The sequence below is a fragment of the Symphodus melops genome, assembly GCF_947650265.1.
Source record: "Symphodus melops genome assembly, chromosome: 1".
Taxonomy (NCBI): domain Eukaryota; kingdom Metazoa; phylum Chordata; class Actinopteri; order Labriformes; family Labridae; genus Symphodus; species Symphodus melops.
The window spans coordinates 10,659,881-10,684,674 of NC_136691.1; the positions used below are offsets into that span (position 1 = coordinate 10,659,881).

The 24,794-nt window shown below is 41.2% G+C and overlaps 1 protein-coding gene across 2 annotated transcripts in view; it reads left to right on the top strand.

Annotated features, from left to right (window-relative positions):
* Positions 1-299: 299 nt before the first annotated feature.
* The window catches only part of LOC306822211 (tyrosine-protein phosphatase non-receptor type 14-like), a 39,046-nt gene continuing 14,551 nt past the window's right edge, over positions 300-24,794 (top strand). Inside the window, exons 1-6 of one of the 2 annotated variants that reach the window (XM_079341073.1) lie at positions 300-738; positions 13,204-13,609; positions 15,971-16,146; positions 23,043-23,140; positions 24,301-24,368; positions 24,696-24,766. In XM_079341073.1, coding sequence (XP_079197199.1) covers positions 13,436-13,609; positions 15,971-16,146; positions 23,043-23,140; positions 24,301-24,368; positions 24,696-24,766 — 587 coding nt within the window. In that variant the 5' untranslated portion in view covers positions 300-738; positions 13,204-13,435. Of the gene's footprint in view, positions 739-6,576; positions 6,712-13,203; positions 13,610-15,970; positions 16,147-23,042; positions 23,141-24,300; positions 24,369-24,695; positions 24,767-24,794 lie in introns of those variants that run through there. The other variant, XM_079341074.1, reaches the window with a different exon arrangement.

Consider the following 24,794-nt stretch of genomic DNA (forward strand, 5'->3'; position numbering starts at 1 on the left):
GCTTAACGCGGCATGCTTTATTGCTGAGAAAATTAAAGTTTGTCAGTGAAAGTCAACAAATAAAATCGAAGAGGGCACTGTCATGGCTGACAGTGATGAATAATGGATTGAAGGCCCCCAATTGATTCTTGCCTCAGGGCCAAAACAAACTCTGGATTAGCAACTGATCACGACATCTTATAGGGATCTCACGACCTTTTGCGAGGGTCCCGAACCAAGGCTTTATACCGCCTAATAGGACGTCCAAACTAAACCCTCGTGATTCCAATTTTTTTATGCAGTACGTGAATGCAGCATCTGCTCCTCTCTCTCCTGTCCTGAACGCCTCCATTGGACCAGAGGGACCACTTCTATAAACATACCCAGAGTCCCTGCGAGAGACGAAGACCACGTCGTAGTTTTATACGAGCAAGTTTGGGAACCTATGTGATATTTTTCATGCTTTTTTTTCTGCCGAGAGGAAAACTCTGTAAATTGACAAAAAAAACAAAAAACAGTCGGGATTTGAAGCAGCAACAGGCACCACTGAGCTCGCGACTTTTAGTTCTGAAAGTACAAGTCCAGAGTCTCTCAAGATTTTACATGTTCATTTTTTTTTTTTTTACAAAGAGAGCATTAAAAGGGTCAAGTGAATAAAAACTATATGAGGATTACCCTTTTGCTTTGAGATTTAAGGCCGTCGAGTACTGAGGAGTTTCTCCAGCGGCGAACAGAAAGGCATGTAGCGCAGGAGCGAAGGTAAGTTGTCTTGCAGAAAAAAACATTGTCAATAGGGCCATTTTTTTGTGCTTTCTTATTGTGTCCATACGCCGAGACATAACTACATTTGAAAAAAAAAAAAGACTTTTAAAAAGGGGGCTAGACAGCAGGGTTAAAATGTAGGCCAAATGGCTTGGCCACGTAGTGCAGACAGGGGATCCCAAAAAAAAAAGAAAAAAAAATCACTGTAACCCCACTCCCACCTCCTCCACAAGATAAACATGAATTAAAATACAGATCCCCAAGTTCTCATTTACACTTCATATACGATGATATGGACTACCCTTGGTTGCGATTTCGTATGGAGGTAAATAATTGTAGCCTATAAGAACACCTAATCAAATCAGCTAACAACATCAACCAAAGTCAGTGAGGTAATGCTGACATTTTATTTTTACTCTTGGCTGGATAGATTTTATTGAGCTCCCTGTAGGAGAGCCTTAAGGATCCAGGTTGGACTTCTTTCAAGGGATGCAACTGATACATAAATCACAGATTCTGCTTTCTCATATTGCACAGAAAGATGACAAGTTTCCACTAAAACTGTGTTGTATATACAGAAGCTTTTTGTGGCCATGATTGATAACAAGGTGTGTGTGTTTTCATGTGTGTGCACGTCCCCTCTTCAACCTGGCCTTGATGACATGATCACTTTGTTGTTGAGCTGTTTTCTCACACTTCTCCTGCACATGTTTGTGTCAGTGTATGCAGAAGATGTGCCTGGACTCGCACCTTGGACTGCAAGCATCACTGTAGAAAAGGGGAGAGTTCTGTGAAGGCAAATATAGCATAGCTATAATATAGCATCAGGAGGCGTAGGCCATACACACACACACACACACACACACACACACACACACACACACACACACACACACACATCTGGCTGTCTTTATAAGCCCAATGGCATGCTGTGTAAATTATATGGTGCCATAGCAAGTTGCCTGGGAGTACACAGCACTTTTTCAAACACTGGTAGAGGATTTAAGGGACTTAAGGTCAGAGTAGTAGGTTTCCACCTTCATCCTTCATTTACTTGTAATCAGCAAAACAAACTTTTAATGTAATTTATGTTTCTGAGTGCTGACCAACAAGGGTAGTGCCAATTTTATCTCAGATTGTATTTGCTCCAAAATATTTCAAAATAAAAGCATTTTGTGCTCCACAAGTGTTAAGGACCAAAGGTATGTTTCAATTAATGTCAGCAATCTTTAATAGGTATTTACTGCACAATGCAATTCTGCATGTAAAAGGGAAAGTAACTATTGTCGGTGTAGCCACCAGTCAGTTGAGTCTGAAGGCAATTCAAGTTGTCATGCGGGCCAGCACACCTGTAATTTTGGTCGAATGTTCACGCTGTGTGCAGGGAGAAAGGGAGGAAAGAGAAGTTGCTGTTGTTGTTGTTGTTGTAGCAGTTTTAATCGTGGGCAGAAAAATGTAAAACCATCCAGAGGTTCACTTGTTATTCTGAAGAAAAACAGCTGTTCCATGGTTATATGAAAAAGACAAAAATGAGGGTGAAGACGACCTCAGTCTTTGCTTTGACATGTGAATAACATTCAGAGGTAATAAGTTGCTTTATTTTACTCAGGCTTCTTCATCAAAGATTGAGATGAAATATTTACTAAATATCCGCAGACCATTTGTATTGAGTCCTTCAGGGAAGAAGATATCAAGTCTCGAAATGATTAGTCAAATTGAAATTGATTTGTTATTTTGTTGACAATTTGTTATTTATCAAACAATACTTCAACACTTGACAAATATATCCTAGGTTGATATTTCAAGCCATCAAGGATGTATCAGTGTTTGCTCATCTTATACGCTTCAGATATTTGTCTACATAAGAACTCCTTTACAGAACATGCACTCAAAATCCCACTTAAAGAGGATGTGTTATCATAGTTCGTCTGCAAAGGATGTACTACAACTCCATAGTTTATCGGGCTGGGAATCTTTGGTTGTCTCATGATTCGATATATCGACTCTTGAGGTGAAAATTTGATTCACAATTTTTAAAATTTTCAAAACGATTCAAAGTCTTTTTTTTTTATATGCATACTTCAGGATCTTCTCCAGTCATCTGTATGAAGGGCTGAATTTCTTGTTGCTCCGTTTGGCATTCTACTAAGTCTAAGAGTTAGCCATAGCGTTTAGCAGGGTGTGACTGATTTGAAAAAAAAAAAAAGATTAGTTTGAATTACCATCTGACCATTAGTTAAAACAGTAAGTATAATTATTCCACTTACATTGTATAATAATATAATGATATTTTACACACATACACTTGGTGTATGTGCTTATGAGCAGTAGTGTGTGTATGTGTGTGTGTGTGTGTGTGTGTATCAGTGTGTGTGTGTTTGTATAAATGTGTTGTCGAGATGCTTTAGTCAGACGATTGGGAGTTGAGTAAGTGTCGTGCTCTCTGGCTGCCGTCAGAAAACAACAGGGCAAAGAGTGCAGGCTGCAACCTGCCCAACTCTCCCACACTCCACCTAAAGGGCTCCTTCCAGGTGTGAAGGCTGAGTTGTCAATCACAGCTTGCCCCCCCCCCCCCATCCCCATCCCCATCCCTATTACAGTTCATTCCCATTAGCCCAAACATTTACAAACATGTGACTTTTTTTTTTTTTCATGAAATTGCGTGCGGAAGTGTGTGTCATTTTTTTCTCCTTATAGAGCTTCAAGCAGAGCAATTTTCCATTTGATCTCAAGTTGAACGTTTGTGTGAAGTTTTCCTTCCTTGCAGTCATTATGTTTGTTAGCTACAGACGGATGTAAGCAGTAGCAAACTCAAAGTGTTACTGCTTTCATGGGCCTGTAAACTCTATTGAGCTGGCTGTGCCTCAGGGTTCAGCTGTGAGGAAACACTCAGTGGCTTCTTTTTGGTAATTGAGAATGTGTGTGTGCTTGGATTTGGATTTGTGTGTGTGTGTACGTGTGTGTGTGTGTGTGTGTGATGTGGTTCCCAGGACCAGGGGAAGGGGGTGGGGTTCATGGAAAATGTGAACAGGACTGTGGTTTGGCTGGAAAGGACGCGGCGGCGGCGGCGGACGACTGATGGTCCGACATTTGTGTTTGTTGATGTGGAAAGAGTCGCTGCTATCAGCCTCACTGTCCGTGTTTACTCACCCCTTCCCTCCATCGTCACCCCCTTTACCTCACCTCGCTTCCCCCCCTTCCCTCCTCCCTCTGACCAACTGTATCAACACGATAAGAGCCTGAGAACCAGCAGTGTCACATCTCTTCTTCCTCACTTATCTTATTTTCTCAGTCAGGTGATGGGAGTCATAAACAGTTTCAGTGCTGTCAGAAGAGTCGCAGTCACACTGTCCTTCACGTCAGCTATCCCAATATTCTGAATAAAGTAGGGATGGGAAAAACATTGATAACCTCATTTTTGTATTTATTGGGATTGATTATTGCGACGTTTTATTTGTTTACAGAAATAAAATCGACGTGAGCAGAGAGCACGCGAATGAGAAAGATAGCAATGTATGCCTTGTTTTCTGAAAAGGGTTTTAGGTTGTCAACAAAGCTATGACTTTGTGTCATTCACCATCAGTTTCTGACTAAACCGACTCATAATGCAACAAAGATTTATCAGGGAAGGAATAAGCTAATAATCTGTTACTTGGCTTATGAGCTTCAGAAAAGGACATTTTGTGTGAAGGAAATACTTGAAAACTTCAGCCGCCATCCACAAACGCCTGTATATAGTATTTATAGCCTGGGATATAGTAAACTGTGGGCATTTGTTTCAGGTTGTCGAGGTGTTTCGTCTGATGTTTTTTCTGCCGCTTCAGGCACTCGGCTCCTCCTCGCGTCCCAGGAAAGGTACATTTAGGGGGAGCAGGTTGCCTGAATGTTGAAGCAGAGTGTTTGATACATGCTGAGAGAAGATACAAACATACAAATGCAAAGACAGATTAACTGACCTGGGATGTGTATTGTTTGTTTTTTTGGAAATGTTAGTCATGATATTCTACTCCCCACCCCACATTGTATGATAAGAAAATTCTGTTTAAAAATACAAAAAAATCAAAAATAATCAGCTCTATTGAAATATCAATACTTCATATAAATCAGAAAGGCACTTAAGAATTGTGATGGGATCAAATTGTCACAGCCCTGGTGCGAAGCTTCATCATTGATGCTGTATAGTTCTGCATCCCACTGTGATCTTTGTTTTCTGGTTTCACAGGTTAGATGTTGCCTGATGCACGATGATGAGCGTTCAAGACGTCTATACACAAGATGTGTATAGACGCTGTTGTGTCAAGCTGTATGGATACACTATTGATAATCACAAGCAGGGAAATGACATGAATTAACTTAAGTTAAATCTTTTACTATAATTCTTCAAGATATTCCAATAAAAATACCAATATAGATTCTGATCCAAATATTGGTTTTGGTGAGTTTATGTACTTTTAAATGTGTTATTGGCAGGTATGCAATTTAGTTCACCACTTTCTTACAATTACTACTTCAAATATAGTTTTTGGTCATTTATTAAGTGACAACATTCACAACAGAGTGGCAGAATGCGATGTTAGTCAAAGCGATCCAAATATCAGCTATCAGTGTTTGATTCCACCTGTAACACAGAGGTGCTCAGGATGAGAATGTGCTCTGGACACTTTTAATGATAACTGTTTGTTGACAGTCTGTCTTGCACTCTATCATGTCTCCTACATCTGTCTGCACACTTAACCCAGCCCAACTATAACCACAATGCAGCAGGTGTTCACAAATGAACATCTCCATGCATAAAGAAACAGACCCGGAGGTTTATTTGCAGATGTTGACAGATGGCTCTTGTTGCACAGGATGGTACAAGGAATGTCTAAAGAATCTGGGCATGCTCAAAACTTTGAATCGAGATTTCAGGCGTAATGGATGTCAGACTAAATCTTCATGCTGGAGCTGATGTTAGAGCAGATACTCCTCGCTTCTGTTTCTCTCTCTCCAGCAGTGATTGTATATTTTAATGAAGTTCAATTTTAGAATTTCTTTTGCTTTTAATTCAATTTCCATCACTGATTTTTGCAGAGCGTGTATGTGTGAGTGTGTATGTGTATTTGTATGTGTTTGTACATGTGTGTGTTTGTCTGCGTGTGTCACATTGAGGGATAGACGGGGCATGAGAGAGTGTGTTGGGCTGTGTCAAGCTACAGACAAAGCTCTTTGACTGTCTGGATGTCACCTTTCTGTGAACACGCATGACTTTGTCTCAAACCCTGCCCTGTCATGTAGTGGAGACAAACACTTGTCTCCGAGATTGAGCTTGAGTGCAGGAGGGGTGTGTGTGTGTGTGTGTGTGTGTGTGTGTGTGTGTTGGGGGGGGGGGCTGGAAAGTGAAGAAGCAGATGCGCTTGTTCGAAACGCACACTGTCTGGCCGCTCGGCTCCACCATCTGTTTGCAGCTGTTATTGTGTGTGTGACAGACGGTATGTGTGTGTGTGTGTGTCTCTGTGTGTGACCATGCTGTACATACTGTACACTGTGGAGTGTATTATTAAGTTCATTGTTTCAAGGTGAGGAAACACAAAGACACATTTTGAAATGCTTATGGTCAGGCAGAAACACACTCTGACGAATAACACAAGTCGGACAACAAAGAGTCTCATTGTGTGTGTCCAACTGTTCCTCAGGCATGCACGGACTAAATTGCTGAATGTGTAGCATGCATGAATGTTCCCCCCTACACTATGTGCCCTTTTTTTAATATTGCAAATAACAAATAGTGCTCTTTATGTTGGGCAGCAAAGTTCAATCAGGTTGTTTTTTTGTGCAGCAGCAGCAGCAGCAGGATGAAGTCTGATCCAGGGTCAGTTCGGAGCAGCTGCTGCTCTCAGACTCAGGCTGTATGCGTCTGGGAATACCAACAGACTTGAGAGCTGTGTTTCCCCCAAAACATCTCACTCCAGAGCCTGTCTCAGCTCCATGGTAAGCCAGTGGCGCAAAAGAGGATCAAAGTCCCTAAGAAGATTTTGGAATATGAAACTAAACCTGTGTGTTTTGTAACAGATGTTTTTGTGATTTGTAGTTCTGTTCATCATTGAACACTGCACTGAGAAACTTACAGTAGCTTCCTGACTGAACAATAAATAAACCAGTCAGATGCATACGCAAGAAAACTCCTTAAAATAAAGCGAGGAGTCTTTGTCTTCTCACTCATTGGTCATGGTTCATTTGAATGGATTCATCTTTAAACCAATGATACACATGCCAACGATTTCCTGGTTTGTTCTTCTAAAATGTGAGAATTAGCTCAGTTGAACACACGTTTTTTTAATGGTGGGTTGGACGTAAAAAGCTATTTTGAAAACCATGTTTTGACTATTTAGTAGACTGTACGTTGATTTTGATTTTAATGAATTTTAGTATGGTTGTGGTGTCTATGAGAACATTTGATTCCTTTTTTAAATTGCTTTTTTTAAGACAATGCCAAAAGTATCCCTATTCCATCCTCTCTAATGTCAATATTACTTGACATCTTGGAAAACCGAAGTATCTTTGGAGAATGTAATCTGCAGATTGACAAAAGCAATCGTATCCAGTTTAAGCTCAATGCTATTTTAACATTTCATTTGAAGCACCCTGAGCCCCATAAAAACGACTTGTTTTGAACTCCCACTTTGTGATCCACGTCTGGTTTAGTATCGTAGAATTGGGTGCAGAGAAGAAAAAAAAGTACGCCAGTGAAAAGACCAGTTACGAGCTGTGAAGCACTTAACCCGTTTGTTTTGCTACAGCGCTCATGTGTAACAGGAAGGGAGGAGGAGGAGGGGCGGTGTTGGTATTTCAGACAGAGACGAGCAACAGAGATCAGATTGATTGAGTTACACACGCTACACTTGTGTCCTCAGTTCTTGGTAGTCTGCGTCTAATGGTCTTAGCAGTAGGCGACAAAGTGCTGTTTTGTTCCTGCTATTGTGTGGATGTGAATGGCGCCCGTCCCGAATGTGATAGACGTGCTGCCCTGAGAGAGAGAGAGACAGAGAGACAGAGAGAAGGAGCGAGAGAGAGCATAAGAGCAGCTCACAGAACAACAGCTAATATACTGGTGGAATTTAGATTTTTTATTTTTTTTTATATTGACAGCTTATAAAAATAAATAAGCAAAAGTAAAATGAAGCGTTTTAAGTTTTTATTGTGATATACTGTTTTGCCCCGGCCTACATTCCTGCACCGACATGCATCCGTCTGGTTGTGGTTAGGATGTGTAATGTTGCCAGCATGACTCCAGCGTTTGTCACAGCTTGTTATGGTTTGGTTTTAATTCTCAGGGAGTTAAAAATCTACACCTGTGTGGGTGAAGAGAGAAAACACAGCCTCTCGTGGGGGAAACCTGTGTCAACATTGCTTTTTAAACAGGTTTTTTATATCCTTCTTTTGTCAGCTGTTAACACACGGCATCAACAAATTGTTAGCCAAACTCGACCCCCATTATAACTGTTGCTGCACCTGTCGAGCTTTCCATTCCCACATGGCACATTATGCAGTTTACAATGATAACACCGATAGGCCGTTCGTGTCAAACACATTGACGCAGACTATGCAATATTCTACCATTTAATTAGCCTTGTCATTTCAAATGACAAGGCTAATGAAGCCAACGTTAGTGCCACGAGTTGATGGAAAAACAACATCAGTTGCTGACTTTTTATTGTTGACAGCGAATTCAATATAAAACACTTTAAAAATATCTTTAAATATTTTACATTATGACAAAATGAATTATTTGGTGCTTTAACCAGCCCTGTTTGACTGACCAAAGAAAGAGACGGTGTATATTAATGAACATAAACGTGCCATGTTGTAGCCATGGACTAATTTCCCTCTGTAGTCCATTTGCAGATTGGTGGTTCACATAAACTGTAGATTAGTTGACACTTACAGCAAGCGTCAGAAGTGTGCAATGTTGTTCTGATCAATCCAGAATGAAGTGACCTTTGTAGTAAAAGTGCTTAAAGTGCTGCTACGGGAGGTGAAGTGTAGTATTACAGTGCTAAAGTGTTGGATTATTACACCGGATTATGATGTACTGGTGCTGGTGTGATTTCACATGGCCTATTGCACCAACCTTGTATGGACAGACATGTGGATACACACACTACTGATTTATAATCTTTGTAAAGTCAGACTGAATTGTTCCGGGCTAAATCCAATCCTTCTGCTTACTCCTATGAAGCGTGCACTGAAAAGAAATGTCACCTTTTGAACATTATTTTCCCTTCACCACTCGTGTTGGGGGATAACGAGAAAACACAACAAAGATGGCAATGTTTCATGTATATTTAGCTCGTGCTTGGTTCCCTGAAAAAGGAAAAAAAACAACAACCTCTTCCCTCGGTTTTCCCTCTCGTTTTCTCCCTGCCACAAAATGACTATGTGCAAATTCATAAACGTGTGCTGTTTTTGCGCGCTGGAAAAAAAACACGACGGTCAAGAGAGAACTGTAGCAGAGTTTTTTTTTTTTAAATTTATTTGTGTCAAGCTGTTGGGTTCAGTCCAATCTATTGTCTGTCTGTGTGTTGGGCTTTACTCAACCACACACTCTTAACCATGCCACTGATTGCTAGTTTAGAATTGCTCTAACTGCTGTCTGGTCCTTTGGCTAACCTGAGGAGAACCTGGTGGGCGTGTTTGTGATTCTGTGTGTTTGTGGTGTGCCCTGTTCATGCACGTCTATGTTTGTACACTACACAGTGAAAGTATGTAGACTTTATTTGTGTCTTTGTGTGCTTCTTTGTGTACTTAGTGTCAGTGTTCTTGCAGAGGCCTGTGTGGGAAATTTCTTTTAGAGGAATATTTTGGGCCCTCATTCCAACAACCTGCGATGTCACTTCCTTTTAAACTGAGGCTGTGGGGAGGGTCAGAGGAGAGGGTGTGTGTGTGTGGTTTAGGTGTAGGACTGGGGTCACTGTGACCACACATCCTGATTTACTCTCCAAATGACCACTCACAAAGCGGCCATTTTCTCTGAGGCTCAGACTGAGCAGCTCAGATGTTATTCTTCAGCCTATTCCTGAAAAACACATGTATACAGGGGCGTGTGTGTCCTCTTTTTTGTCTGAGGTACGGACTTATGTACAGGTGGCACAAAGTACTGTATGTGTGCACATAGACATACTATAAATAGCATATATTTACCCTTTCTGCACTATTCATATCTACTTTAACTATTAACATTGAAGCATCATACAGATGTCATATTCTGTGTATAATTCTTCAAAGGAACACTTTAAGCTTAGTCTTAGTTTATTGCGTCAAACTCAAAAAGAGGTGCAAAGTCATAATTTGAAGAACTAACTCAAAGATATGTGCCGACTTGAAATGCAAATCTACGAGCAGTCTGTTGCAGCACAACTGAATAAAAGTCCACACAGCCAAAAGCCAATCATAGTTTAGTCATAGGGGGCATCAAGGTTGGACAATCAAATTGGCCACCGCTCTTGACATACTCCTGCATATGTGTAAGGAATCTGAAATCCTTTATCATATCACTGCGTCCTGATGCAAAAAGAAATGTGTATGGACAAACGGCCAGATTTCAAGTTTAATTATTATTAACTAGTGATTTTATTAACTCTGACCCAAGAGGTGTCTATAGCCCTTCGAAACTCAACTTAACTTAACTCAACATTTGATGACATAGGCTACCACAGCTAATACTAGCAGTATACCACCAATAATAATATTGATGTTACTTATTGTTAAAGTGTCATTAAAGGTGCTAGATAACAAGTTATATTGTTTCAAATGTAGCCCATTGTTTTTTTTTATTGCCTTGTCAACTGAGATGCTATGATTTATTCTATTCCCGACAGGAACACAGCAATATGACAATATTACAAAACATGCACTTCCCACCCTGATTGTGAAATCAAATGAAAATAGCAACAATAGGAATGTGGTGAATTTCAGATATTCACTTACTGTGGCGTTTTATTGCTGGATGTTCTTTTTTTTTTTTTTTTTTGTTCGCATGGACGCCCTACAAAAAAAAAGAAAAGAAAAAAAAAAGCATGAATTAAATGATGCCAGAATAAAGTGAGCTGTCTTGGACGAATTCAGGACTCAGGAATGTGTTACAGCTCCCAAATGGGGCACGGCTGTTACAAAAAAACAAGTGTGAAGCAAGTGTGATTCAATCCGTAGCAAACAACAAGGCTATACTTAAGTCAGCAGTTTGTAGCTTCTTCCCCCCCGCCTTCCTAGTGTCTTTCTCTTCAACTCACTCAGCCTTGTCTCACACACACACACACACACTGGGATGTACATACACACACACACACACACCTTCCTTGTGGTGCATACTTGTGTCAGGTGTGCTCTGTTTTTCCAGTCAGGGTAGAGAAGAATCTGGGCTGGGGTCCAAGCTGACTATCAACAGCACATTGCCCAGAGCCCAGGACAAGAAGCAACACATCCCCTCCATCTTTACTCCTCCTTCTCACTCTCCACTCCTCCCCCACTTTTCTCTCCTCATATTCACTGGAGCATTGTTCTGCAGGCTTTTGGTCCTTGCATTCTTTCTTTCCGGTGTGTTTATTCTTCCAGTTTATCCGTGCTTCAATTTGAATTCCTTTCATTAACACTTTTCTGCTTTTTCCTGAAGATGTTAGAAAGTGTTGCCTGGTTTTTTTTTGTGGCTTTTGTTAAGTGTTTTTGTGTGCACGTTTGCTGTTCCTGCTATCGAGGCGTGGAGCCTTTTCTTTAGTTTTGGGTCTTCATGAATTTTCAGGGGGTTGGAAATGAACTTTTTCAACTGTCTGCCACAAAAACCAACCAGCCATTTTTTTTTGACTAGTTTACTTTATTTTAACTCCTAATGTAGCCTCCATCTGAATCTGCTTGATTTGAGGTTTTTTGTTTCTTTCCTGTGTTTATATTTCAGATGTCTGACTTGTGTGAAGCTGCTGAAAAAAACCTTCTATCTTGATACGGCTGTTTAACAATTAAAGCAATGACATATAAAGCGGTAACTTTAAAATGAAAACTATACCTTTTGTCTTATAACCCCCGAGCCTATGAGACATAAGACTAAACCTAGACCTGTTGTTATACAAATCTGTGCAGCGCTACACTCAAGGGTCACCACCAGCATCCATTCCAGCAGATCATTGTAAGCACGGACACGCGCTCGGACGACGGGATGCTGCTGTGCTCTTCTCTTAAAGTCGGCACAAAACAAGCTTTTTTTTCTGTCTCAAATCACTCTTACGTTACGTTCACTTCATTTAACCGCCACCGTTGCCGATCGCTTGAGCAAATTCACCCACAACTGCACTCAAAATGAAAAGGGGTGCTATTTTCCAACTCCGTCTAGCTCCAGTCAAACACGGCTTCTACACGCCGCCACCTTTCAAAGGACTCTGCTTTTAGCTGTTTCAATCAAATCAGGGTTGAGTTATTCCGTGGAAGGAGGAGATCCTTTGATGACCAAGTTACCCAAGTTTCCCTGCATTTTTACCTTGATTAAACGGGTTTTACGTTTGCCTTGAAGTACACTGCAGGCGTGAATGTATGGAGTACTAATACATGTCCTTTTGTGTCTCTCCCAACATCAAAGCTCTTTCCTCATTACAAACATGAAAGCTTATAACTGATGACTGACTAAGAGATGTATTCAAAGGCTCCCTGAAGAACTGTCTCAACCTTAAAACCACAGTGTGTGTGTTTGTGTTTGTGTGTGTGTGTGTGTGTGTGTTATCATCCTCAGATTGAAACACTTATTCCTCCGCATAGTTAAAACGATTTAGACGTTTCCCGACGACAACAATATTTGTGTTTTGCGGCGAACAAGAAGTGTGTCCTTGTAAGCACATGTGCCACCATTACACGTGTGTGTGATCTTACACACTGCCTCACTGTACGCAACAATGTCTGGCACTGGGCTGCAGCGGGGCAGAGAGAAGGGGGGAGAGGGGAGATAAAAAGGAAAGGAAAGGCCTCCCACGCAGGCAGATATGAGACTTAGAAGCTCCATTAGCTCCTCAAAGCCAGCTGCTTGGGTTCAGATGGATGTCTGTGCTCGGATGTTTGATGTCCATTCATCCGAAGCCTCACATCTCTGCCTCTGTCTCCCGGCTTTGCCTGACGCTGGGCCTCACGGGGCATGCAGAGAGCTGCAGCTGCCATAACTACAGGGTAAAGCTGTCTGCTACCGTGTGATTCCTGCCTCGGCGCACGTTGTGGCACCGCTGCTGCTGCTGCTGTTATCCCCGGTGATACTGACAGTCTCGCCTGCTTTCTTTTGTGTGCTTGTTTATGGGAGGCAGACTCGATGAATGTACTGTAAAATATGAAGTGGGAGGCTTTGTTAGGACAAATGTTTACTGACAACAGCAACGTGTAGTTTTTGCATGTTTCGTTTCCCCACCAAACTATGTGTTGAAAACTCATTGTTGTTTTTTTCGTCTTTCCCTACAGCAACTGGTCTTCCCCTTCTCCTCATCGTCCTTGTCCTCGTCCTCCTCCTCTCCATCTTTGGGAATGGGCCAGCGCCTTGCCAGGGTGCCTCTTTCCACCCGGTGGTGTGGCCGGCGCCGTGCGAGAGTGAGGAGGGCAGCGGCCAGGTCGTAGAGCCCGCCCATCCGTCTCTCTCCGCTTGCTTGGATTTTGACTTTTGACCTTTTGACTCCGCCGTGACCTCCAGCCAGCCATGCCCTTCCGGCTGAAGCTGCGGCGCACAAGGCGCTACAACGTCCTGAGCAAGAACTACTTTGTGACACGGATTCGCCTGCTGGACAGCACGATGATTGAATGCACTTTGTCAGTGGAGAGTACGGGACAGGAATGTCTGGAGGCGGTGGCCCAAAGGCTGGAGCTCCGGGAGGTAAGGATGAGTCTTTTATGTTGCCATCCTCCCCCTGTTTGACTCAGATGTCAGCTGATATTTTGCTTTCCAGGAAATCTGTCTCAAGTGTAATTTCTTTTTCCCCCACGATTTCTAATTTAAATGCTAATTAATTCTCCTGTAGTAAATCTGAGTTCTTCAACAAGTTGTTGCAAAAAGCGGGATGAGAAAGATTAAGCAGTGAACAGTCTTACTTTTTTTTTTAAACACAAGGTAGTCTAGCTGTGCCCGTCCCCAGATAACACTTCTCCCTTTTATTGATATTAATCTCTTACAATTGGTAAAACTGACATTTAATTATATTACCCACCTCACACTGATCACCCATATCAGAAATATACACAGTTTAATATTGACCCTCACACTTAAAAACCTGAATGAATGCCGCAGCAGATTGTGTGTGTAGGTGTGTGTGTGTGTGTGTGTGTGTGTGTGTTAATCGCCACACGCCTCTCCCTATGCCCTGTGTGTGTCTGCCTGCCCTCTGCTGTCTCTCTCCTGCAGGGTTCTTGTCCATCTCTAACGAAGCGTGGCTACCTCTTACCCCTTTTCCCTGCAGAAGAAAGAGATACAGCTCATCCCCCTCTCGTTCTCCACCCCCCCCCTCTCTCTCTCTCTTCTGTTTGTCTCTCTTGTCCCTTTTATTCTGCCATCACATCCACCATTTCCTCTTACATCCACCTATAGAGCCTTACTACAGGCCAGGAGTGTATTGTTTGTGATGTGGGATTGTTTGACTACTGACGGGACAATTTGTTCACACATCGGAGAAAGAATGTGTGTGTTTAGTTAACGACTGATTTGTGTTTGATGAACACGAGTGTCCGACTGGCCTGACAAAGTGAGTGAGAGGGGCGGTGCATTTGTACGTCCTCACACGGTGTTGTGGTATTTGCCAGGTGTCAGTGATGATATAAATAATGTGTTGTGGCGTCTGCTCCTTTTTTGTATGCAAGCCAGATAAGTGAGTGTTTGTGCCTGAATTTTAACAGTATTGCTGTACCAGACACCTTATTTGTGCATGTTTACATGTGAGGGAGGAGGGTGTGTGTGTGTGTGTGTGTGTGTGTGTGTGTGTGTGTGTGTGTGTGTGTGTGTGTGTGTGTGTGTGTGTGTGTGTGTGTGTGTGTGTGTGTGTGTGTGTGTGTGTGTGTGTGTGTGTGTGTGTGTGTGTGTGTGTGTGTGTGTGTGTGTGTGTGTGTGTGTGTGTGTGTGTGTGTGTGTGTGTGTGTGTGTGTGTGTGTGTGTGTGTGTGTGTGTGTGTGTGTGTGTGTGTGTGTGTGTGTGTGCCCTTGCAGCTGCAGCTTGCATCTTTTATGACTTTCTTTACAGTGGTATACCACAAAGCAGATGAACCAGGTGTGCTCACCTCGTCATTGTGATACTTAATAAAATGAACACTTGCACACAAAACCAATTAAAGATCATTATGTTTAATAAATTATGGGGTAAGCCATCAGTCGTAATCTAAAGAGCCTGAAACTGTACACAATAATGCTTAAAGCGAACAACGCGTTTCATCATGTAGCTTCCTGCTGGGCGAATCTGCAGAAGCTAAATGTGTTGTTCACTCACAATGAAGTACAGTAAAGCTATTTTGAGTTTTGAATTGTTTAGCAGGATCGTTCTTCAGGGAAAAAAAAGTCAACTGAGCATTGCTGCCTAGAAACACTAACCTCATATGTCATGGTTCAAAAATGTTTCATGTCTGTGCGTAGTTTTAATGAATGATTTTGATTGAAGAAAAGAATCATAGTTCGGGTGACAGGAAAAAATTTATACTTACAATACAAAATTGCTGAATGTTGAAAACTGTCTGAGATCTAATAAATAGCCTTTTCATTTTTCTGTTGAAAAAAACCAAAGTAAATCATCTGAACTGTGTTCTTTAATAAGATCCTAATCTACTAATTAATGGCATGGGACTAATCTTTGTTTTCCATCATTGAGGTTCATTGCCTGTTCTGTCCAATGGGTTTTAACTAATATTCATGCTGATAGAATTACACGACTAGCATCAACTGTTAAATCAGGGTTTTAAATGAAATCTTCTTCTGTGTAATGTTCCTGAATGTATTTATTATTTCCACTTATTTCCCTCTCTCCTACACAATCCACTATTCTTCATCAATCGCCATTTACCCTCTCCATACTTTGACTCATCTAGTTTCTCTGAATGTTTTTTCTTGATCTCTCTCCATCCAGCTTACATAGCTTCTTGTTTGGTCACATCTCCTCAACCCATCTCCCCTTTCTTTTATCCTGTCCTCAACTTATTGTCCTATTTACTTTTCTTTGATTGTTCACCGAACTCTCCCACCATCTTTCTCCCATCTTCAGACCCATTACTTCGGACTGTGGTTCCAAGGAAAGGCCCAGACCCCGGCCCAGCGCTGGGTGGAGCTTGAGAAACCCCTGAAGAAGCAGCTGGACAAGTTTGGCAATGAGCCACTGCTCTTCTTTGGAGTCATGTTCTACGTGCCCAGTGTGTCCAGACTGGAGCAAGAAGCCACCAGGTACAAACCCCTCTTACTGTTACTGTCACACACCATATGCTGTTACCTGTTCGTCAGTTCAGTCAGTCTGCCACAGTTTTTGTCCTACAGCTTTTCACAAGTGGATTCCATTTCTATTACCCCAAAAAATTCAGCTTAAAATAGTAGTCTTTCAACAAAAACGATTGTCAGTTTAAAACATGTCCAACATTTGCATCCAAGGGTGTTACATTAACTACCAGCATGTCTCAACTGGAGAAGGGCAAAGTAGGAACAGAACAGAGTTAGCCAAAGGTTTCTATTGAGTTTAATATTTTCTCATTTTCTCTAAAACACAATAAAATCTAATTTGCACATAAATAAAAAGAAAAAAGGAAATTTTGGGCTTAAAATCCAATTTGTCTGTAAACACTCACTAAAGGTATGCATAGTATCAGTGTAACTATCTGTACTGTAAGCCTCTAAAGCTAGTTACAGTGTGTTACACACTGTGCTTTCAAGCCTTGTGTGTGTTGCCCATGTGTGCTATATGTTGAGCAATGTCTCTACAGAGGACACCTTTCATTGGTTGGACAAGCAGTCACACAGTCACGTGCGTATGGCTTTCATTCATTACAGTCATTTTAAGGAACAGCACAAAACGAAGCATGCATGAGAATGACACACACGAGACTGCTGCCTTTTCAGTCTGGTGATCACAAACGAGCTAAGGTGTATTTTTATCCTCAACAGCAGCCATGTTCTCCTTAAATCAGCCTGAGATTTAATGTGTGGGAGAAAGAGTCTGAAGTCTGTAAGCTAGCTGTGAACGGGGCATCCAGGGGTCAGTGTGTTGTGGACAGTCTGCCATCTCAGATTCCCTCTCACGAAAGCACACAATCTGCAGGTCTGCATCGCACTGAGCTGCAGAATTTGGGGCTTCTCCTCGGTTGGATGTGGGAAAGGTCAAATGCTGGTCATAGATTGACATGCGAGTCAGTTCTAAGGTGTGTTGGTGTACGAGTGTGTGAAGCATTTACGTGTTGAGTATTTTTGAGAATCATGCCCAGACAGTGAACACTATAAAATATTCATGTTAGCAACTGGCATTATACACACACCATGTTAGTTTAGTGGAAACAAAATAAATACTGCTCTAGTAGAGGGATGGTATTCCAGGAAACCCCTGCAGGCTTTTTATTTCTGTGTGTTTATACAGGGGTTATAGGGTTGAAGGGGTTATGATGGGGCCTTAGGGGCAATTTAGGGAACAATGGTCACTTTTTTTTCCTCAAGCCCCCACTACTTTTTCAAACATCCCTGTACAAAGTGTCAACCAGGGTTCTTTTTTTTATCAAGAGTACATCTCTTCATCAATCTACTCCCTCATTTTTAATCTCCTTCTACTGGTCCTCCTTTTTCTCTCTCCCTCTTTTTCCCTCTCTGTCAGTCAGGAATGTTGGCACAACCGTCCAGCGTAGGAGGCGGACCACACATTCCTCCCAGCAGAAGTGCTGGGGGTAAAGGGGTGGGGGGTGGGGGGGATGTCTGGTTTACAAAACACGCACACACTCACACTCTCTCACCTCGCACACCTCGCACACTCCTCCAGGAATCCTCTCAGAAGCCAGCTGCAGCACTGTCAGAGGAGTTAGTCACAATACACCACATTGTAAGAACATACACGCGCCCTGAGGCAAGCTTTTCTGAAAGCACCGTCCTTTTTTTTTTACCAATCAAGTCAAAAACTATCTTCACAACTTTTATGATGAAGTTCAAAGACGTTTTTTTACAACCCAGGTTTTATCAAAGGGTAAAAAATCAATCAAAGTATGTTGTGTTCTTACACAGTCTCTACCCTGCTTTTAGACCACAATCAATCAGCCTTCTTTTGAAACATAGACAGTTTGTTGACTGGAGATTTTTTAGGGTCACATCCATTGAGGCAGATCTTGGCATTTTCTATTCACCTGGTCTGAAGAAGAACAGAAGAGCTGAACTTGGGGAAAAGAAAAGGGAGACAAGTAGGAACAAAGAAAGTAAAAGTTTGCAATGGAGGCTTGACTTTTGATTTCTACCTTTTTATTTATATGGCTCCAGCTCACTGTGTTTTGTGCAAACCTTCACTTATACTGGATATGGGTCCAAACATTAAAGTTTTTAGGACACCGTGGCCACAAAACCCTTTTTGGAAATGAATGATCAGATCCTACTTTCACTACATCAAAGTTTAAGTATACAACTAATATAAATAACACAGATTTAAAGAGCTTATTTAAACAGTGATTTTAAAAATCAAATGATCGTAACTTGTTGCCTATAAACCACAAAAACAGACCGTTGACTTTGTCTCCTCTGAGTAAAACTAATGTATGGCTTTGAAGTTCAGTGTTTGACTGATGTGAAACCTGAAACTACATCTCCCTTTCTTCCTGTCCATCCATTCATTTGTTTCTCCTTCCCTCCCTTCACACAGCTGTGAAAATTACTGTGTGTGTGTGTGTGTGTGTGTGTGTGTGTGTGTGTGTGTGTGTGTGTGTGTGTGTGTGTGTGTGTGTGTGTGTGTGTGTGTGTGTGTGTGTGTGTGTGTGTGTGTGTGTGTGTGTGTGTGTGTGTGTGTGTGTGTGTGTGTGTGTGTGTGTGTGTGTGTGTGTGTGTGTGTGTGTGTGTACTTGCTACATACACACCAATAATCCAATTAAAAAGCAATTACATGGCTAATTCAATAACGTTGTAGCCCGTGTAGACTCTACAGTATGTAGTTCTTTGGCAAAACAAATCTGATCCTGTTCCTCAAAATATTTTTCAAAAATTGCTTCACCTCTCAAGTATGTTTCTTTCATATCTGTCCATCTGCAACCTGTGTTCAGATTTGAAGGATGAGCTTTGAATTTGTGACCGAATCTGAAGTATGTTTTTTTTTTTTTATTTGAGCATGTACACCTGTTAATAAGAGTAATATACTGTACTTATTCACATTAATGCTCATTCACAACCAAACTCTGTCTGTTAGCCACAACTAGCTGAACAAAGCTAGCATTTCAAGGCTGTTGTTGCCCTTAGCCTTGGGAGGGCTGCTGAGACCAGCTGGCTTTTATCCAGTCAAGTGCTCTCTGTTTAGGTCCTTCACTCTCTCTCTCTGGGCCGCATTGTTCCCACATTCATATTGGAGAGGAAGACGACCTTCTTCAAGATGTTTGTGTTAAAAAAAATGTTTTCTTGCAAAGAAATTATTTTTAGAGTGTGACACTTATTACAGGACGTTTAACTAGTCAAATAGTGAGTAATATAAAATCATGTGGTGGTATGGGATAAGTTGGGGGGTCAAACACAGTGCACAGTTCAAATGTCTCTCGATGACACACACTCACACTCTGATTCAACACACACACACTGATTCAACACATTTTAAAATGAAAATCCTTAGCCCCACACAAGCTGCCTGGACTCATCCAGGGTTGCGGGGGTGGTTGGGGTCATACCACTGCAGAAGGGGAGGGGGTGGACACACATGTGCACACACACTAACACACACACAGTCAAGCATGCATGCTTCACATATGCTCACAGACATGATGTCCAGGCCGTTTGGACATCTGGCAGCATGTCGTAAGCAGGGTTTGAACATGCGTGGGCATATGAAAGGCTCTTTGTGTCTGTGAGGCGGCCTGGAGTTCCAGCAGACTACTCACTCCACCATGCTGGAAGTCACAAGTCACCCTGTTAGGAAACCTTTACCTCACATCTGGATATGTATGTTTACCTGCTTAAATAGCAGAGTGATGTCATAATGACATATGTGCTAGATGTGTGCCACCTAAATTACATCTTTGTGGTCATGTATTGTATGAGCAGTTTTTAATCTAGTATTCAATGGTAACTAACTTAATGTATTAACAAGATGGAGAACATTGCAACATTAAATTAAAAGTAGCTGTAACTGATTAAAGTGTGATAGCTTACAATTCATGATACTGGGTTCACGATACGATTCTCTCACGATTTATTTTACTAAATGAGACTAGAGACAAATTAGGAGATGAGTGAAAAAGATTTCTTTAATTTTGATGCATCTCTTTGGCTCTCGCACTTGTATGGGCGAGTGGGGCTGCAAACCCCAGAGTACAAATGTGAATCTTGAAAACTTTGAATTGTTTTTTCATTGCCTCACGATTAATCTTGACAGCGTCAGTGTGGGATTTTTTCTAAACATAGAAATATTTATTTTGAAGTAGTTGTTATGCTCAACATAGAATGGTTGTATATCTTACTGCCATTAAAATCCTAATTATGCAACAATTAAGACTTAATGTGTCCCAGATAATTTCCCACAATATCCAGACACCTGTCATATTGTTTTAAGCTTCACAATTTCACAGGGCCTGTATAATTTGACATTGGACTTAAACTGAATTTAAAAATGAGCTTTTGACAATTTATCACTTTAAGACCAACTTAATAAAATGTTGTCAGAAGATTGAGAACCATTGTTCATCGGCTCTTTTGTTCAACTGTGGCTCTCCAATTAAGAACACTCTGAGACTTCTTTTTACTGACAGTCACCATCTCGCTTTCACTTGTTCCTGGTATCCAACATTATATCATCTGCCTCTCCTCCACTGGCCTCTCATATGTATAAACATGATCATGTTGTGACCGTTAAAATCAGCCTGAGCACCAATCAGTGTCAACCACAACATTTCCCCGGACCGCATACAGAGAGAGCGTTGGGAAAACATGGTGAGTTTGTAAAAACAAAGTTCACAACCATTTGAAGGGTTTTGTGTTCAGCAAGGCCCCTCCCCTCCAGACCGCATCAAGCCCCTCCCCCTTGCTGCAGCCGCGGCGGTTGGGGTTGGCTAATTAGAGGGTTGCCACGGGAACGGAATGGCAGCTTAGCCAACGGGTGTAATGACAGGGTGAGGGAGGAGGGCGGGGTCAGATTATAGACCCTGGAGTATGCAGAGGGGAGCTCAAAAAAGAAAAGAAGGAGAAGTGGGGAAGGATTTGAGGAAGACTATGAGCATGAAATATGCGGGGAGATAAAGGAGGGCTGTTTTTAGAACAGAGATGGAAAAAAAAAAAAAGACAATTGAGGAATTAAGTCTAAATGATGTGTGTTGCATGAGAGAGATAAAATCTGTGTGAATGACTAAGCATGTATAGCTCAGAGGTTTCTCATAGAGCTTGGAGAGGATTCCAGAGTACACAAAGGTCTCTCTGAGTGTGTATAAGTGTGCAAGTGTGTGTTTGCAATACAGAAAAGGTGTCTCACAAACCCCACATTGGAAAGACTCCGTCCACAGTCACCATAACAACAAACAGGAAACCTTGTGCAAGGTTTTTGTGCAGTTGAGCCTGACAGTTCCTCTCTTTCCCCCTGTGTGGCCACTCCATTCTTCAGAAGACAAACATCCAGTGGGACCACAGCTAAAAGTGGACAAAAGTAGACAGAAAGTGGACACATTTGGAGAGCTGAGTATTTCAGTATTAGCCTCTTGGTTTTGGGGCTTTTACCACGTTTTGTGAAAACAACAAGTTGGCTTAACAATCTGAACTGTGTCCTCATATCAGTTTAAGTTAAGCAAAACCAGCACAGCCTAAAGTCACATTTTGCTGAGTTTACCTTCATTTCACACTGCTATTGCAATGTTCTGCTTTCATCTAGCTTGTAGGCATGGACATATGTTTTTTTAACTCAATTCTTTTTTTGTTAGCTCCATGTAGCATACATGCTGTATAGTCAAAATTGTCCAGAACAATGAACCATATTATTCCTTTACTGGTATACATTTGGGATTCCTCTCTAGCCAGGAGTGAGTCAGTGGTATTTCAAATAGAGGTGATTCACTAATTCCTCACAAGGATCCTGCAACAGGCTTCTCTGGTATGTTTTATCCAGTTAATGCTGTTGCCAGTACTGTCCTGACGCATACTTTCTGTTGCATAAACCAAAAGCAGAAGAATAAGTCTCTCTGTGGTTTCTCAATGGATATTTTGCAATCCTTTAGTTGCCAAGATGAAACGCCATGAAGTCAGCTCTTCTTACCCTTTTATGATAAATGCGTTGAACTGAAATGAGTATGTTTTCCGACTCACTTTCATGTAATTGGTGTTTATTATGGTGAGCTGGAAAATGATTTTAACCACCAAACAAATTTTGGTGAGTTTGGAAATTTTTTATTGATGAACTAAAATTTAGCTTATGAAAGCCCAAACAACGCTGAGAGTTAATGCATGCTAGCAGGCCTGAATTTAGCTACAACACTACAGTGGTTCAAAAGCTACTGCAACATCAGTGGGCTAATCAGTAGTGATTAATGTGTGCTAATATAGAATAATGTTAACAAATAGCCTTGTGAGCTAAATGGTTACAGCAATGCAGGCATTTCCAACATGTCACCGTTTTTTTATTTTTTTTTGCATGTCTCTTTAGCCTTTTTCAGGTCAGCCTCTGCCTGTTTTCTTTCTTTTTTTTTTATAAACAATGAATCACCCCCCCAAAAAACTGTCTGTCAAAGTGAAAAACGGTTAGTGTATAAACATGCTAACTTTAGCAAATATGCTAGTGACTGGGGAGAAGGTGGTTAATATATAAGTAACAATAATGGGCTAAAGGAGAAAGGCAGACAATCATCCAGATTTATAAGCTTCTTTCATCTTGGTAGTTGGTGCCACTCATGTTTATAAAATTCCAGAATGCTTCTAATAAATGTTGTAATATTGGACCAAAGTGTTTGACTGACTGATTTGTATTAAAGTATAAGCTTGCCCACAGTCTGCTAGCTTTTAGCATTTAGAAACAAGTAGGCCTACATGTTTTTTCAGGGTAAAAGTGCAGCATCTCACACTAAAGAGTGTCTCATTCTAATAATCATTCCTTTCTTTCTACATTCTTTCTTTGTTTTTTTCTGTTCCTCTTGCTTCTTCCTTTCAAGGTATCAGTATTACCTGCAGGTGAAGAAGGAAGTGTTGGATGGACGTCTCCACTGCACAGTTGAACAGGGCATCAGACTAGCTGGCCTAGCAGTACAAGGTAAGACACACACACACACACACACACACACACACACACACACACACACACACACACACACACACACACACACACACACACACACACACACACACACACACACACACGTGCATGACAAATTCTCTGTGAATAATCTACTAGAGGGAGACAGGCTGTACAAGAGAAAAAGACCGTGCACAAACTAGCACTTTCTAGGGTCATCTTGACTTTACTTCCTAATATGGCTGCATACCAATGGCAGAGCCCAGTCTACTTGAGTTCCTATGGTATCAGTCTTAAAACACACACACACACACACACACACACACACACACACACACGCATGATACGCACAACCATACTCCATCTCCTCTGTCTTCTGGGTGCTGTCTGTGTCTCAGGGGGAATGTAAACAGATAGTTACCTTATCACTAGTTCCAAGGTTAGCACCAGGAAGACTCTTATCTTTCAGGAGGCAAGAATCCTTTGCTTCAGTAACTTCCTTTCCTGCGACAGACAACAGAACAGTACTTAGCACACATTCACTGAATCTCTCTAGAGACCTGAGGATGCTGTGAAGATGTGGTTTAGGTGGGGATATAGGTTTCCTGTCAACATGTTTTCTCTCTGGGTTATTACAGTAAGGTGTAGAAATGTGACCAGTTTCGGAGCTAATGTGAATGGGAAAAAAATAATAATCAGGAAACAGCTCAACACTTAAAAACATCTTGCTATTAGCCAACAAAAGAAAAATACAAGCAATCAAATATGGCACCCATGTAACTGTCATTCCTAGTCGTGTTTTACGCCAAGCAACATGGAGCTTGTTGAGTGAAATTGTAGATTACATACTTCAAGACCAAAAATATCATACATAGAACAAGGGAAACGTGTTGTTATTGTTATTTACTGTTGGATCTTGGAAAAAATGCAATGGGACTTTTTAATTGGAAAATAGCGTTAACAGTCTTATTAACTGGAGATTTTTATTAAAACATATTTTTGCCATATCAATGAGTTAAGTAGACAAAACAAGCTGAAGGAAACAAATGTTTATTTTGAACAACATATGTTCTATTTTTTTTACACAATGGCGAAGTGTTTGTGTGAATTAAAAATACAATATTAATAGAAATGATTTTTGTTATCACAGTTAAACGTATGTCTTTTGTATGTTTTAGCTGACTTTGGAGACTTTACCCAGTTTATGTCTCAGGACTTTCTCAGGCAGTATGTGCTCTTCCCAGTGGTAAGTTCTCAAATCTTCACTGTTTAAATATTTGTGTGCATTTTTGTGTCACCTGTGGCACCACCTCCCTCTGCACAGCTGATTGACAGGCAGAAAAAGGAGAAGTAATATGCGAGAATTGGCATCGGAAGGATAAAGTTGTGTTGGAGTGGATAACAATTTTATTTTTATTTTTGTTGGTTCATTGGTTGTTGCTAAGCCAATGACTATCATTTATACATTTGATAGGAGTTGGAAAAAGGAGGAGGAAGTGGTGTTTTTTTTTCTTCACCTTTATATTGTGTCAACATCATCCTTAATCCTCCTTTTTTCTTATTTGCCTCTCAGAACTGGCCAAATGGAGATGAGGTGCAAGAGGAGTGGACCCAGAAAGTTGCTGAAGAGCACAAGAGCCACTGGTACTGTTCACTTAATGTGTTTCTGATT